Source organism: Castor canadensis, chromosome 11, assembly GCF_047511655.1.
Source record: "Castor canadensis chromosome 11, mCasCan1.hap1v2, whole genome shotgun sequence".
NCBI classification, from domain to species: domain Eukaryota; kingdom Metazoa; phylum Chordata; class Mammalia; order Rodentia; family Castoridae; genus Castor; species Castor canadensis.
Genome location: NC_133396.1, coordinates 85,168,655 through 85,182,533, shown reverse-complemented (window position 1 = coordinate 85,182,533; position 13,879 = coordinate 85,168,655). Strand labels below are relative to the sequence as shown.

The 13,879-nt window shown below is 40.3% G+C and overlaps 1 protein-coding gene across 20 annotated transcripts in view; it reads right to left on the bottom strand.

The window, feature by feature from the left end:
* The window catches only part of Sec16b (SEC16 homolog B, endoplasmic reticulum export factor), an 86,365-nt gene that overhangs the window by 11,740 nt on the left and 60,746 nt on the right, over positions 1-13,879 (bottom strand). Inside the window, exon 26 of one of the 20 annotated variants that reach the window (XM_074047379.1) lies at positions 9,745-9,969. The exons of the other annotated variants lie outside the window; for them this stretch is intronic. Coding sequence (XP_073903480.1) covers positions 9,946-9,969 — 24 coding nt within the window. The 3' untranslated portion in view covers positions 9,745-9,945. Of the gene's footprint in view, positions 1-9,744; positions 9,970-13,879 lie in introns of those variants that run through there. 20 annotated transcript variants of the gene reach the window in all.

Below are 13,879 nucleotides of genomic sequence, written 5' to 3'. Positions count from 1 at the left end.
TCTCAAGCGGATATGTCCAACCCAAACTCGATTTTCTCCCCAAAACTACTCTTCCTGAGTCTTCCCCATCTTTCTGCTGCTTGAGCCAATAACTGAGATATAATCAGGTTTTCTTTCTTTCTCTCACATCTCACAGCTAATCATCAGCAAATCCTAACAGCTTTAATATGTCCAGAATCCAACTACAACCACCACCATCTGCATGGCTACCTCATTGGTCCAACCACCATGGTCTGTTATTGCTTGGATTACTGTAGGACTCTTGTCTCCCCAAGTATCTACCCGAGAGTGAGAGTGAGCTTGAAAATTGGGACTTGGATCATACCAGTCATTCCTCTAGCCAAAACTCTTCAGTAGTTTCCCTCACATTCAGAGTGATCAAAATCCTTCCCTTGGCCTCTGTCACATATGACCTGTGCCTCCACCCTCTCTGAGCTCTTCTCTATTAGCAAAAGACTAGTTTTATTCACAGGTGAATCTTGGCAACTAGAGCAATACTGGCACATAGTAAACATTCAGTAAATATGTGGGGTGAATAAGCAGAAAGTGACTCACTGTGGCTTTTTGTAATGTCTAGCTCAAAAAGGTGAGTATCTAGAGTCATAGACCCCAGCAAAGACCACCAAAGTTTATTTATAATGATCCAAGGCAGTCATTGGCAAGGTCCAGAGCTAGGGCTTATCTTGAGTGAACATACTCCCCCTTACATTTTAAGAAGCATAATCTAGTGGCCTCTCATGGCTTCAAGTCACAGAAAACCCAACTCAAAGAGACGAGAACATACAAACATAAAGAGAAAGGTTCTAGGAAAAAATTCAACAGCACAATGACATTAAGGACCCAGGTGTTTTCCATCTTTCCATTTTATGCATGAAGGAAAAAGCTTCAACATCAATCACAGGTTTCTCCTCTGTACCACTAGCAAGATTGAATCCCATGCCCACTCCTAACCAGTGCCTGGCAAGAGCAATGGAAAAGCTGATGAGCCAAGCTTAATTGAGATTCACTGCAGGACTGGAAGGGACTACTGTCTCCAGAAACCAAGGCCTTGGTATGCCTAAATAAAATCAAGTTTCTGTTAGGAAGGAAAAAGGGAAGAGGGTCATAGTCTATTGTAACAGGCTGAATAAAAGCCCTAAGAGGTACCCAGTTCCTGATCCCTGGAACCTATGAACGTTTCAAGTGACAAGAGGAACTTGACAGATTTAATTAAATTAAGGATCTTGAGAAGGAGAGATTATCTAGGTAGATCTAATGCAAGAAAAAGCTTCTCCTAAAAGGGAGGCAGTGGGAGCTTTAATAGAGAAGGCAGCAATGTAACAACAGAAACAGAGATTGAAGGATGTGTACACAGGCCATTAAGGTGGAAGAGGTAAGGAATGGATTCTCCTCTGGGTCCCCCAGCAGACCAGCCCTGCTGACACCTTGAATTTAGTCCACCAAGACTGATTTAAGACTTCTGGCCTCCAGAACTGTAAGATAATTAATGTGCATTTGCTTAAGTCACTAAGTTTGTAGTAATTTGTTACAGCAGCAAAGGGAACCAACAGCAGAAGAACTAATAATATCTAACACAAGTGAAAAAGGACAAGCAGATGAAGACATTGCATCTTCAAACAATCCTTTAACTCTAAAATTCCAATAGCGTCTTCAGTAAAAAATTATTGCAGGCTCCCATCACCACCACCACCACCCCGCCCTCTGCTTCTGGCTCTTTCCATGGCAAGATGTCAGAGACTGAGGCTAGCCCTTGCTGGTTCTCTACAGCTCAGTGAAGCTTCTTTTGTAGCAGTAGCTTTAGGAAATACTATTTTCAGACATGACATATAGAAATCATCTTAGTTTTCAAGAGCATTAACTTTCCAAGCTTTTTCTTCCTTCCTTTCCCCCCAATGAGAGGAGGAGAAAGCAAAGACTTCATGCCCTGACGCAGAAATAATTACCTTCAGGACTTTAAGATCGCATCCCCGCTGCTTATGTCATTCTGGTCAAAGTCAGTCATGAATTAAGAACAAACCGTAGCCCTCTATTCACTATTTCTTTAAATAATCTTTCTTCCTCTCCTCTTAAAGGAAAAAAAAAAACTTTAAGCCAAAGACTAGTATTAACTATAATGATGATGTTTCACACTTATATTCTCAAAGATCATTAGTGTCGTTAGACAGTTAATATGTATGACACTTCTCTTGGTGAGGCAGGTCAATACTGTTATTCTCTCTTAGCAACAGGGATCCAGGTATTGTGAGATGCAGTGCTCAGTCACAAACTTGTCATCCATCAGTCACAGAGCCAAGGCTCGAAATCATGTGGACAAAATCTTAGCTCTTTCTAACATATGTAGAACTAGGATGGGCCAAGAGCCTTTGGAAAAGATTGAGTGTCCAAAAAAAAAACTTGTCAACTAATAACATGATTTAAATTGAGTGTTCCCAGTCTTTAAAGGAGATAAGACTTGTGAATAATAAACAAAGAACAGAAGACAATGTGAAAGCCAAGTGCTACGCCATGTGACATATACAATAAGAGCTGCTGGAACTCACAGAAATGAGACAAGATTAAGGAGTGTGTCTATGCAGGGTCCTCACATTTTTTTCCACCTTTCACATCAACTTGAACTCTCCTAGCTCAGAGAAGTACCCTGTAGTCCACATACTAGTTCTGCCTAACAACAAAAATGCAGCTACACGCTCAGTAGAGAGAACACATTAGACTGGCAAATCAGGTCCTGGTTCCTCTGTTACTGTAACCCAGCTGGATTTTAAAATGCTCCTGTATCTCAGTTAAGGCATTACTACAAACCTTAGACCTAGCCTGAATCTCTGCTCTGAAGAGTAACACAGAAAGGCACTTGTAAGACTCAAAGCACCTGATCACAAAACGAGCTCATTCTTTTAAGCAGTCCAGTGCCTTATGTTAAGGCCAACCGGTGCTCTCGGTGAATTTTTTACAGAAGGATAGGCATGCGTTTAGTCAGAGGTCCAGACTTCGGGATTTCACAGACCAATAAAACATCTCCTCCACAAAAATGTGGAAGACTCAGGAATCAACAAAATTTTAGCCATTTTTTATTTTAGCAATTTGTTGTTTTGCCAAGTTAAAATATTTGAGAAAAAAAGAAGCTACCATTGACAATCACCATCTTTTTTATTAAAGAAAGGGAATTATAATACCAAATAAAGTTAAAGGATCCAGTCTTAAAATTCTAACAGAGAATACATTTATCTATATGAAAAGCTCGCTACACTGCCATATTTTTCTTATATCATTGCAGACTGGTGAAAACTGCAGTGTCCAGGCATCAACTGTGGACCTGCATTTGGAAACCACTGGGCTATATAGCCATCTCACCTTAGTATGCAAATACAAGGAAAGCCAGCTCACTACCAATTTTGTTCCTGGAAGCCAAGTGACAGGTAGATGTTCCTGCAGAGGACAATCTCTGAGGGAATACTTTCATCCACCTACCTAACTACTAGTAATTTATTCATTCAACATTTAAGAAGTACCTACTGAATGCCAAGACTATATTAAAAAATGGAGATGCAAAAGGAATTTTCAAGTCACACAAATTATAAAACAAGATGAAAAGCTGCAGTAAGACTGGAGCCGATCCAGGTACGATCAGAACATTAGAGGGGCTGGGGCACAGGGAAATGGGGTAGTGTACACATACCACACCCACCAAATCATCCATCTTTCATTGTACATCCTCTGGTAACGATGCTGACAGAAAGCCTATCTTCAGATAAGGCGGGCGATGATGCACCCCACTGTTCTAATTCTGGAACTGCTATGCCACCTCATTAATATGGGAAAATGTGTTAAAAAGCTGCTGATAAACAGCTGCACAGAGGCAGAAATAGTGACTCCCATCACATTTGCAAGCTTTATTGGCTCTCCAACATGGCATGAGAAGTGAAGCTTTGCCTGCATGTATAAACTGGGTAATTTGCTGCAATGCTCCACTTTATTGGGAGACATTTCGCCATATCATGCCTCCCCAACCACAGTTTAAGGACACTTCTGATTTACACAGCTCTGTAAACTGGCTGCTTCTTAGAAAGAACTGCCATGCCGACTGGCATAGTTGTGCTAACATTCCAGTTTATCAATAAAACAGAAGATTGACTAGCTTCCATGCATTGCCCAATTGCTAATAACTGAATTCCTACTCACTCAGAGAGCATTTGATTAAGAAATTAGGTATAAGTTATGTATAAATCAGTGTAAGCCCTGAGTTGAGTGAGGCAAGGGAAAACACAGTTCTTAGGCAAAGGAAGTAAAACTTTGTCCTAACCCGAGACCAGAACTGGAGTTAGAAAAGAGGTTTGTCTGAAATGCTGCAGTCAGAGCAGACGTTCAAATCTCACAGGCACAACTCCCCAACATCAGGAGCCAAAGTTCCAATTTCCTTTCCCTCTGGGATGGCACTACTTCGTATTTCTCTAGCTACAGCTTCCAGCTAAAATCCCATGGAAACTCAATTCCAGTTACCTCCTTTCTTCCCCCTGTCTCTCCCCTTTCTGGTGACAGAGTGATGGCCTCCTTGGTGCTTCCTGGTGTGCCCCCACAATAGGGGACAGCAACATAGAGCTTGCTGAATTGATTTCCACTGGGTCCCTATTTAGGCTGGGTTTATGGAGGTGATATTCATCACTGACCTTCCCTTGAACACCCCCCCCAAACAAAGGAATTACAGCCTGTTGGGGAACCTTCTATACTAGATAAATATTAAACTGTTTTCTGTCTGGTACCAGGTGGCAGCTGCTCCCTTCCTTCTGGGCTGGGGATTATATATTTGTGTAATTTTTATATTATGTTTGTTTTCCTGGCAGATGGCTTTCTTCTCACTATTTGGGGTGACATAGTAGGGGGAGAAAGGCTGTAACTCTAGGAGCATGTTCTACTGGATAAAAGGCAGATAGGGCAGAAAGATGCAGGGGTTTTTTTAACACTCAAAGAGTATAATATATAATTTAACTAAAATGCTAAGGCCTTGGATCCTGCAATTATCCAACCAGTGCTTGGAACAGGATAATTTAGAAATAGGATTTTTTTTCTAGACGCATTTAGATGACCCTCCTGACATACACATCTCCTGTGGCCTTGCTCCCTTGACCCTGTCCCTAACCTACACCATCCTCTAGAAGAATTCCCAAACAAGCTCAAGTTCTGAGTGTCCCCACCTCTAGAAAATGTGACTGTTTCCTGGCAGCCCAAAAGCTAGGAGCCTTAGAATTGCAAATACAACAGGAAGTTAAAGCCCTCGATATAAAATTTGACCTGATTAAGACACAACTCGGCAAAGCATTCCAATAGCAATTACACAGACTGTAAAGAGGTAAAGTACCTTTTAAAACCTAGAAATGCTTCTGCCAGAAATAAGTGCCCTGGAGGGTCAAATGAGAAGTTGTAAATGCAAGACATCACTTGCTTTGACCTTAAGCAGGGCACTTCCATCACCTGCCACGAAGGCAGCTGGCCTGGGGATCTTGCAGGCAGCACTCTGGCTCCCTCTTCCCAAGACCTCTCTTCTCTCTCATGGACACTTTTTCAGTTGTTGTGACAGTCCTCTCATTTGTAGCACTGGCCTCTCTTAGTAAGCCATTCATTCTTTCATAGATTGTGTTTGAGACTTACTGTATGCCAAGACTTACTTGGTTTCCAAAGAGGCAGAGAAAAAAAAAATTGTAACAGTGGGTCTACAAGACCATCTGTAGACCAGATAGAATTTATGGACTTTTTTTGGTGGATAGTTATAAGTTTCTCATTTGGGGAAATTATTTATTCATATCTACTTTTAATACTGAGCCATTATTGGCATAGGCACTGTACAAGGTGCTAGCAATACAAAGATGAGTTTTGATACAACCCTTGCTCCTGAGAAGTCACAGTGCAATGGAAGCACTCAGCATACACATGAACGCGCAATGATGAGCCCTATCCCTCAGTAGCAGAAGGGAAAGAGGGACCCTAGGTGAGAACACCCAAGACTGGGATAAAGTTCAGTGGTTCTCTTTAGATTTACAAAACAGCTGCTTGAAACCATGAGAACAAGAAGTAGAGGCACAGCCTCTGGAGAAAAACTGTGTAGGTCAAATCCTAGGTCCTCCACTTACTGAGGGATCTTGGAGAAAAGTACAGAAACTCTCTGTGCCTCCATTTCCTCATCTGTAAAGTGAGGCTATAACTCTGAGTTGTTTTAAGGATTAAGGAAGACCACACCCACGGAGTACCAAGAATCTTGCTCTCACAGCTCCGTCCTAGCTATGTAATATTGGGCCTTAGCTTCTTCAACACACTTATTTCATTGGCTCATTAAGAGAAAGTAATGAATAAACACATGTAAACTCTTACAAGAATGTCTTGTACAAAATCTTAGTTATTATTATTGATTTTTTATTACCACAAACACACCCTCAACATGATAATAAAAAAAGCTTTACATTTTAACTTAGGTTCTCATACTCAAAGGAAAAGACCATCAGTTAGGAAATCAGAACTTTAATTAAGGGAATTTAGGAATGAGGAGAGAAAAAACCCAAATTAGTAGAATTAGGAATGCAAAAGGGGAGATAACAACAAACACCATGGAAGTCCAGGAAATCATCAGAGACTACTTTGAGAACCTATATTCAAATAAATTTGAAAATCTTAAAGAAATGGACAGATTTCTAGATACAGATGATCATCCAAAACTGAAACAAGAGGAAATTAATCACCTGAATAGACCTATAACACAAAATGAAATTGAAGCAGCAATCAAGAGTCTCCCCAAAAAGAAAAGTCCAGGACCTGATGGATTCTCTGCTGAATTCTATCAGACCTTTAAAGAAGAACTGATACCAACCCTCCTTAAACTGTTCCATGAAATAGAAAGGGAAGGAAAACTGCCAAACACATTTTATGAAGCCAGTATTACACTTATCCCAAAACCAGGCAAAGACACCTCCAAAAAGGAGAACTATAGGCCAATCTCCTTAATGAACATTGATGCAAAAATCCTCAACAAAATAATGGCAAACCGAATTCAGCAACACATCAAAAAGATTATTCACCACGACCAGGTAGGCTTCATCCCAGGGATGCAGGGGTGGTTCAACATACGAAAATCAATAAATGTAATAAACCACATTAACAGAAGCAAAGACAAAAACCACCTGATCATCTCAATAGATGCAGAAAAAGCCTTTGATAAGATCCAACATCATTTCATGATAAAAGCTCTAAGAAAACTAGGAATAGAAGGAAAGTTCCTCAACATTATAAAAGCTATATATGACAAACCTACAGCCAGCATTATACTTAACGGAGAAAAACTGAAACCATTCCCTCTAAAATCAGGAACCAGACAAGGATGCCCACTATCTCCACTCCTATTCAACATAGTACTGGAATTCCTAGCCAGAGCAATTAGGCAAGAAGAAGGAATAAAAGGAATACAAATAGGTAAAGAAACTGTCAAAATATCCCTATTTGCAGACGACATGATCCTATACCTTAAAGACCCAAAAAACTCTACTCAGAAGCTTCTAGACATCATCAATAGCTATAGCAAGGTAGCAGGATATAAAATCAACATAGAAAAATCATTAGCATTTCTATACACTAACAATGAGCAAATGGAAAAAGAATGTATGAAAACAATTCCATTTACAATAGCCTCAAACAAAATCAAATACCTAGGTGTAAACCTAACAAAAGATGTGAAAGACCTCTACAAGGAAAACTATACACTTCTGAAGAAAGAGATTGAGGAAGACTATAGAAAGTGGAGAGATCTCCCATGCTCATGGATTGGTAGAATCAACATAGTAAAAATGTCGATACTCCCAAAAGTAATCTACATGTTTAATGCAATTCCCATCAAAATTCCAATGACATTCATTAAAGAGATTGAAAAATCTACTGTTAAATTTATATGGAAACACAAGAGGCCACGAATAGCCAAGGCAATACTCAGTCAAAAGAACAATGCAGGAGGTATCACAATACCTGACTTCAAACTATATTACAAAGCAATAACAATAAAAACAGCATGGTACTGGCACAAAAACAGACATGAAGACCAGTGGAACAGAATAGAGGATCCAGATATGAAGCCACACAACTATAACCAACTTATCTTTGACAAAGGAGCTAAAAATATACGATGGAGAAATAGCAGCCTCTTCAACAAAAACTGCTGGGAAAACTGGTTAGCAGTCTGCAAAAAACTGAAACTAGATCCATGTATATCACCCTATACCAAGATTAACTCAAAATGGATCAAGGATCTTAATATCAGACCCCAAACTCTTAAGTTGATATTGGAAAGAGTAGGAAATACTCTGGAGTTAGTAGGTATAGGTAAGAACTTTCTCAATGAAACCCCAGCAGCACAGCAACTAAGAGATAGCATAGATAAATGGGACCTCATAAAACTAAAAAGCTTCTGTTCATCAAAAGAAATGGTCTCTAAACTGAAGAGAACACCCACAGAGTGGGAGAAAATATTTGCCAATTATACATCAGACAAAGGACTGATAACCAGAATATACAGGGAACTTAAAAAACTAAATTCTCCCAAAACTAATGAACCAATAAAGAAATGGGCATGTGAACTAAACAGAACTTTCTCAAAAGAAGAAATTCAAATGGCCAGAAAACACATGAAAAAATGCTCACCATCTCTAGCAATAAAGGAAATGCAAATTAAAACCACACTAAGATTCCACCTCACCCCTGTTAGAATAGCCATCATCAGCAACACCACCAACAACAGGTGTTGGCGAGGATGCGGGGAAAAAGGAACCCTCTTACACTGTTGGTGAGAATGTAGACTGGTACAACCACTCTGGAAAAAAATTTGGAGGCTACTTAAAAAGCTGGACATCGATCTACCATTTGATCCAGCAATACCACTCTTGGGGATATACCCAAAAGACTGTTACTCCAGAGGCACCTGCACATCCATGTTTATTGTGGCACTATTCACAATAACCAAGTTATGGAAACAGCCACGATGCCCCAGCACTGACGAATGGATTAAGAAAATGTGGTATCTATACACAATGGAATTCTATGCAGCTATGAAGAAGAACGAAATGTTATCATTCGCTGGTAAATGGATGGAATTGGAGAACATCATTCTGAGTGAGGTTAGCCTGGCCCAAAAGACCAAAAATCGTATGTTCTCCCTCATATGTGGACATTAGATCAAGGGCAAACACAACAAGGGGATTGGACTATGAGCACATGATAAAAGCGAGAGCACACAAGGGAGGGGTGAGGATAGGTAAGACACCTAAAAAACTAGCTAGCATTTGTTGCCCTTAATGCAGAGAAACTAAAGCAGATACCTTAAAGCAACTGAGGCCAATAGGAAAAGGGGACCAGGAACTAGAGAAAAGGTTAGATCAAAAAGAATTAACCTAGAAGGTAACACCCACGCACAGGAAATCAAAGTGAGTCAATGCCCTGTATAGCTATCCTTATCTCAACCAGCAAAACCCCTTGTTCCTTCCTATTATTGCTTATACTCTCTCTACAACAAAATTAGAGATAAGGGCAAAATAGTTTCTGCTGGGTATTGAGGGGGGGGGAGCGGGAGGGAGTGGAGTGGGTGGTAAGGGAGGGGGTGGGGGCAGGGGGGAGAAATGAACCAAGCCTTGTATGCACATATGAATAATAAAAGAAAAATGAAAAAAAAAAAAAGAAAAAGAAAAATTTCTCAGAAAAAAAAAAAAAAAAAAGGGAATTTAGGAACATTGATTAACCTCTCCAGACCAGGGTTTTTCATCCATCAAGTTACCTCCTCCAGAACCTTCCGAATAACCTCCCTCCTTGGTAGGAAGAGTCAAAGCCCACTATGACATACCAGCAGCACCTGGAGCTGGGGCTGAATTTGTTGACTTGTTACTCTTCCAATTCTTCTGTGAGCTCTTTGAAAGGTAGGCTTTGTTCTCATCTATCTGTCTCTAGGAGGTGCTAAATAAATGTTTGTGGATTGAGTGAGTAGCAAGTATTTGGCTGAGATTCAATTGCCTAATTGAAATCACCAGTTTAGCTAGTGGGATGTCTGAAAGTCTACTCATCCTCACTGCAACCCCAGACTACAAAGTCAGCTTCTACAAAGTGATTAATTGGGAGTGGTTGTTTCCTGTAAAAATAATTCTTTATTTTAGGGATTTAATATCAATTACCTTTAAATTGCAAGCCATTCCGGTGCATTCTAAAATTAATTTGATTTAGCAGAATTTCAATGTACCTGCAATTTTTCACTATTGTTTGTTGCATAAAGCAGATGTGACTGGCTTCTGATTCAAGGTTCTAATTAATATGCTTTATGATAATGACCAGTGCCATCTGTGACCTTGGAGTGTATTGTTTGTTGTTCTTATTTACAAGAAGTTGAAAAATTACTTAAAGAGGTCATGAACGTCAGGCTCTGATTTGCTTTTAACTCATAGTCATTTGTTTAAATACCTGAAGAAGTACGAATGAAATCTTGAGACTTAAAACTCAAATTATTTTCACTTTGGGACATTGGAATTTCTCAGTATCCTGAATCATGATTGTAGAACACAAAACAATGAAAAATGCTCACCAATTATCTTTCATTCCAAAATGGCTCTCAAAGCTCAGAGACAAGTTTCTAAAAATCAAGATATTTGATTTCCAAGAACCGGGCTCTTAGAATTTGGGGGAAACAAAAAATAAGCTAAAATTTTCTGGCCCAAGCTTTTTAAAATTTTTTTCTTTTTTTTTTTTTATTGTGCTGGGTGTGGGTACCATTGTGGCATTTACAAAGGTTCTTACAATGTATCAAATATATCATACTTGAATTCACCCCTTCCACTTCTCTCCCCCATTCCTCCTCCTCTGATTCCTGGAACAGTTGCAACAGGTAGCATTTTTGCATGTGTATACATTGTTTGCACCATATTCATCCTCCTACCCATTTTTCCCCCACCTCCCCCCTTCCACAGTGCCAGCCACCACCACCACCACCTCCCCCACTGTTCTCCGATTTTGTGGAAGAAAAAACATAGAAGATAAAATGAGAAACATAATCTTTGATAGTTTGAGATAAAGACAGCTACACAGGGAGTTTCCTTGTGTTGTTCCCATGCATATGTGTATTACAGCTCCAATTTATTTGCTTCTTCCCGTCCTCTTCACTCCTCCCTAAACTGCTTTCCATGGTGGCCCCAGCCAGTTTAAAATTTCTATATTCATTCCTGCACAGTGAGCACATCAACCTCATTCAAGTTTTTGGTTTCCTTCCCTTGCCCTATGCCTCCCTTGCCCTATGCCTCCCTTGCACAGCCTCCCCTTAGTATCACCTGTATCCCATAATATTCCTGCAATTGTTTTAGGTCTACAATCTGCGTATAAGAGAGAACATGCAGCTTTTGGCCTTCTGAGCCTGGCTGACTTCACGTAAGGTGATGTTCTCCAATTCCATTCATTTAACTGCAAATGACATAATTTCATTCTTCTTTGCACCTCAGTAAAATTCCATTGTATATAAATACCACATTTTCTTAATCCATTTGTCAGTAGTGGCACATGGCTGTTTTCACAACTTAGCTATTGTGATAGTGCTGCAATAAACACGGGTGTGCAGGTGCCTTTGTTGTAACCTGACTTCCATTCCTTTGGTATATCCCTAGGAGTGGTATTGCTGGATCATATTGGCCCAAGATTTAGATTTAATGACATGAATCTGTTACTCTATCCTAGAGTAACTGGGACTCTGTGTATGTCACTATGGAATGGATATGATTTAAGTTTGTCCCCTAGAGGTGCATGTGTTGAAAGCCTAGTATGGTTAGGTCATTGGGGGTGCTGCCCTCTGAAGAGATCAAGATAGTTCTCAGGGAAACCTGGCTAGTTCCCATAAGAGTGAGTTGTTATTAAAAAGCAAGATTAGCCCCTTCTCCCTCTCCTTCCTGTCTCACCATGTGACCTGTTCTTACTTCATATGCTGCATCCCAGTGCCACATGCCATATGATAACTCAGCCAAAGGGGCCTTCACCAGTGGCCAAATAGGGACCCCCAATCTTGGGTTTCCATCCTCCAAAGCTATAAACTAAATGAATGTCCTTTCATTACCCTGCCTCAGGTGCTTTGTTGTAACAACAGAAAATAAACTAATACAGTTGCCTTCATAGCACCAGCCACTTCATACAGATGCTTCATAGAGAATCTGTCTTCTCGGTAATCCTCTCTTAAGATTAAAAAGTAATTTTAAAGAAAGAGAAATAAAGTGGGCACAGGTGGCTGATGCCTATAATTTTAGCTATTCAGGAGGCAGACATCAGGAGGATCGCTGTTAGAAGCCAGCCCAGCAAATAATTTGTGAAACCCTATCTAGAAAATACCCAACACTAAAAAGGACTTGGTGGAGTGTCTCAAGCAGTAGGGTGCCTGCCTAGCAAGCATGAGGTCCTGAGTTCAACCTCCAGTACCCCCCCAAAAAAAATACAAAATAAAAGGGGTAAGATAAAGTGCTTAAATGGCACACTCAAGGCCCTGGGTCCAACCCCTAGTACCACAAGAACGTGTAAATTAATTCACTAATTAATTCAATAAAATCAAAGAGAGTAGGGGGAATATTAGGTAAAACAAGATATGTTCTGACGTGTGCCTCCTAGGATGGCACCCATCTGTGTACACAAACCCCAACTCATTCCCCACCTAGGCTCCCTCCCTGAGAGAAGGTCTCCTGCAATTTCAGTCTTTTCCTGCTGCAGAGTCCTGTGAAGGACAGAGGGAAACAAGAAGGGATTCTATGCCAGCAGTTTGGCAAGTCTAAATGAGGTTGCTAGGAAAAAAAGGTGTAATGCTTGACTCATCCTTCAATTAGTACTTGAGGAAATGTACATCTGTCCAGGGACAATGGGCTAAAAGCCAGATTCTGGGGTCAGGTTGCCCAGACTCTAGTTTCAGCTGTATAAACGTGAACACTATACTTAACCTCTCCCCTCACTTTTGATCTTCCTATATGATATGTGCTGAGACAGCACTCCATACCTCATAGAACGCATACCACAGTGCCTAACAAAAGTCCTCAAGAAATGCTATTGCTGTTATTATTAAAATGCAGACTGTCTGACCACTATAGCTACCAAAAACTCCAAGAATTTTATCTGGTTTAATCCCCAACTACAAAGAAGAAAACCCTATTGTGTAAGATTTCCTTTCATAAGCTAAGGCATGATTTGGTGGCCTTCCAGAATGTGACAGGGTTCCAGGCACAGGAGGTGAGCAGCTGTTTGCCATCTCTACTGGGGACAGGGTGAGAGTCTTAAAGAGCCGTATGAGTGATTTGGATATAAAGTATTAGGAATCACTCTTTGATGTTTGAGGGTATGGAACCCAAGGCTGAAACCTCAAGGAAAGTTCAGAATTCTCCCACCTTAATACTCTTAAAAAATTGAATAGGCACTCTCTAAAATGGGTAGGCCCCAGGAAGCATCTTCCATTAAATAACAAGCAGTTTTCACAGGTCAGTCAACTCGAGTTGACTACTGTTGAGCTTGATCCAGAGAAGTTCTGTTACCCAGGGGGCATTAATAAACAAAAAGGAAGTATATTGCTCTATGTAGCAAGATTGTGATAAAAGCTTGGTTTTGTGGAGTTTCAGGGGGAGGAAAGAGCTGGGATTAGAATTCAGGGCTTTGCCCTTGCAAGGTAGGTACTTCAACCACGCCTCCAGGCTGTGATGAAAACATTTTAACGTGCTATTAATCTTCATTCAAAATAACTTTATATCTTATTAAGAAGTCACTTCAGAAGGAGACAAATGAGCAATGACTGGCTTTGAGCCCATGTTTAGGGGCTACCTAGGCTAAATACCTACATCCTGTTGCCATTACTTACAGATCACAT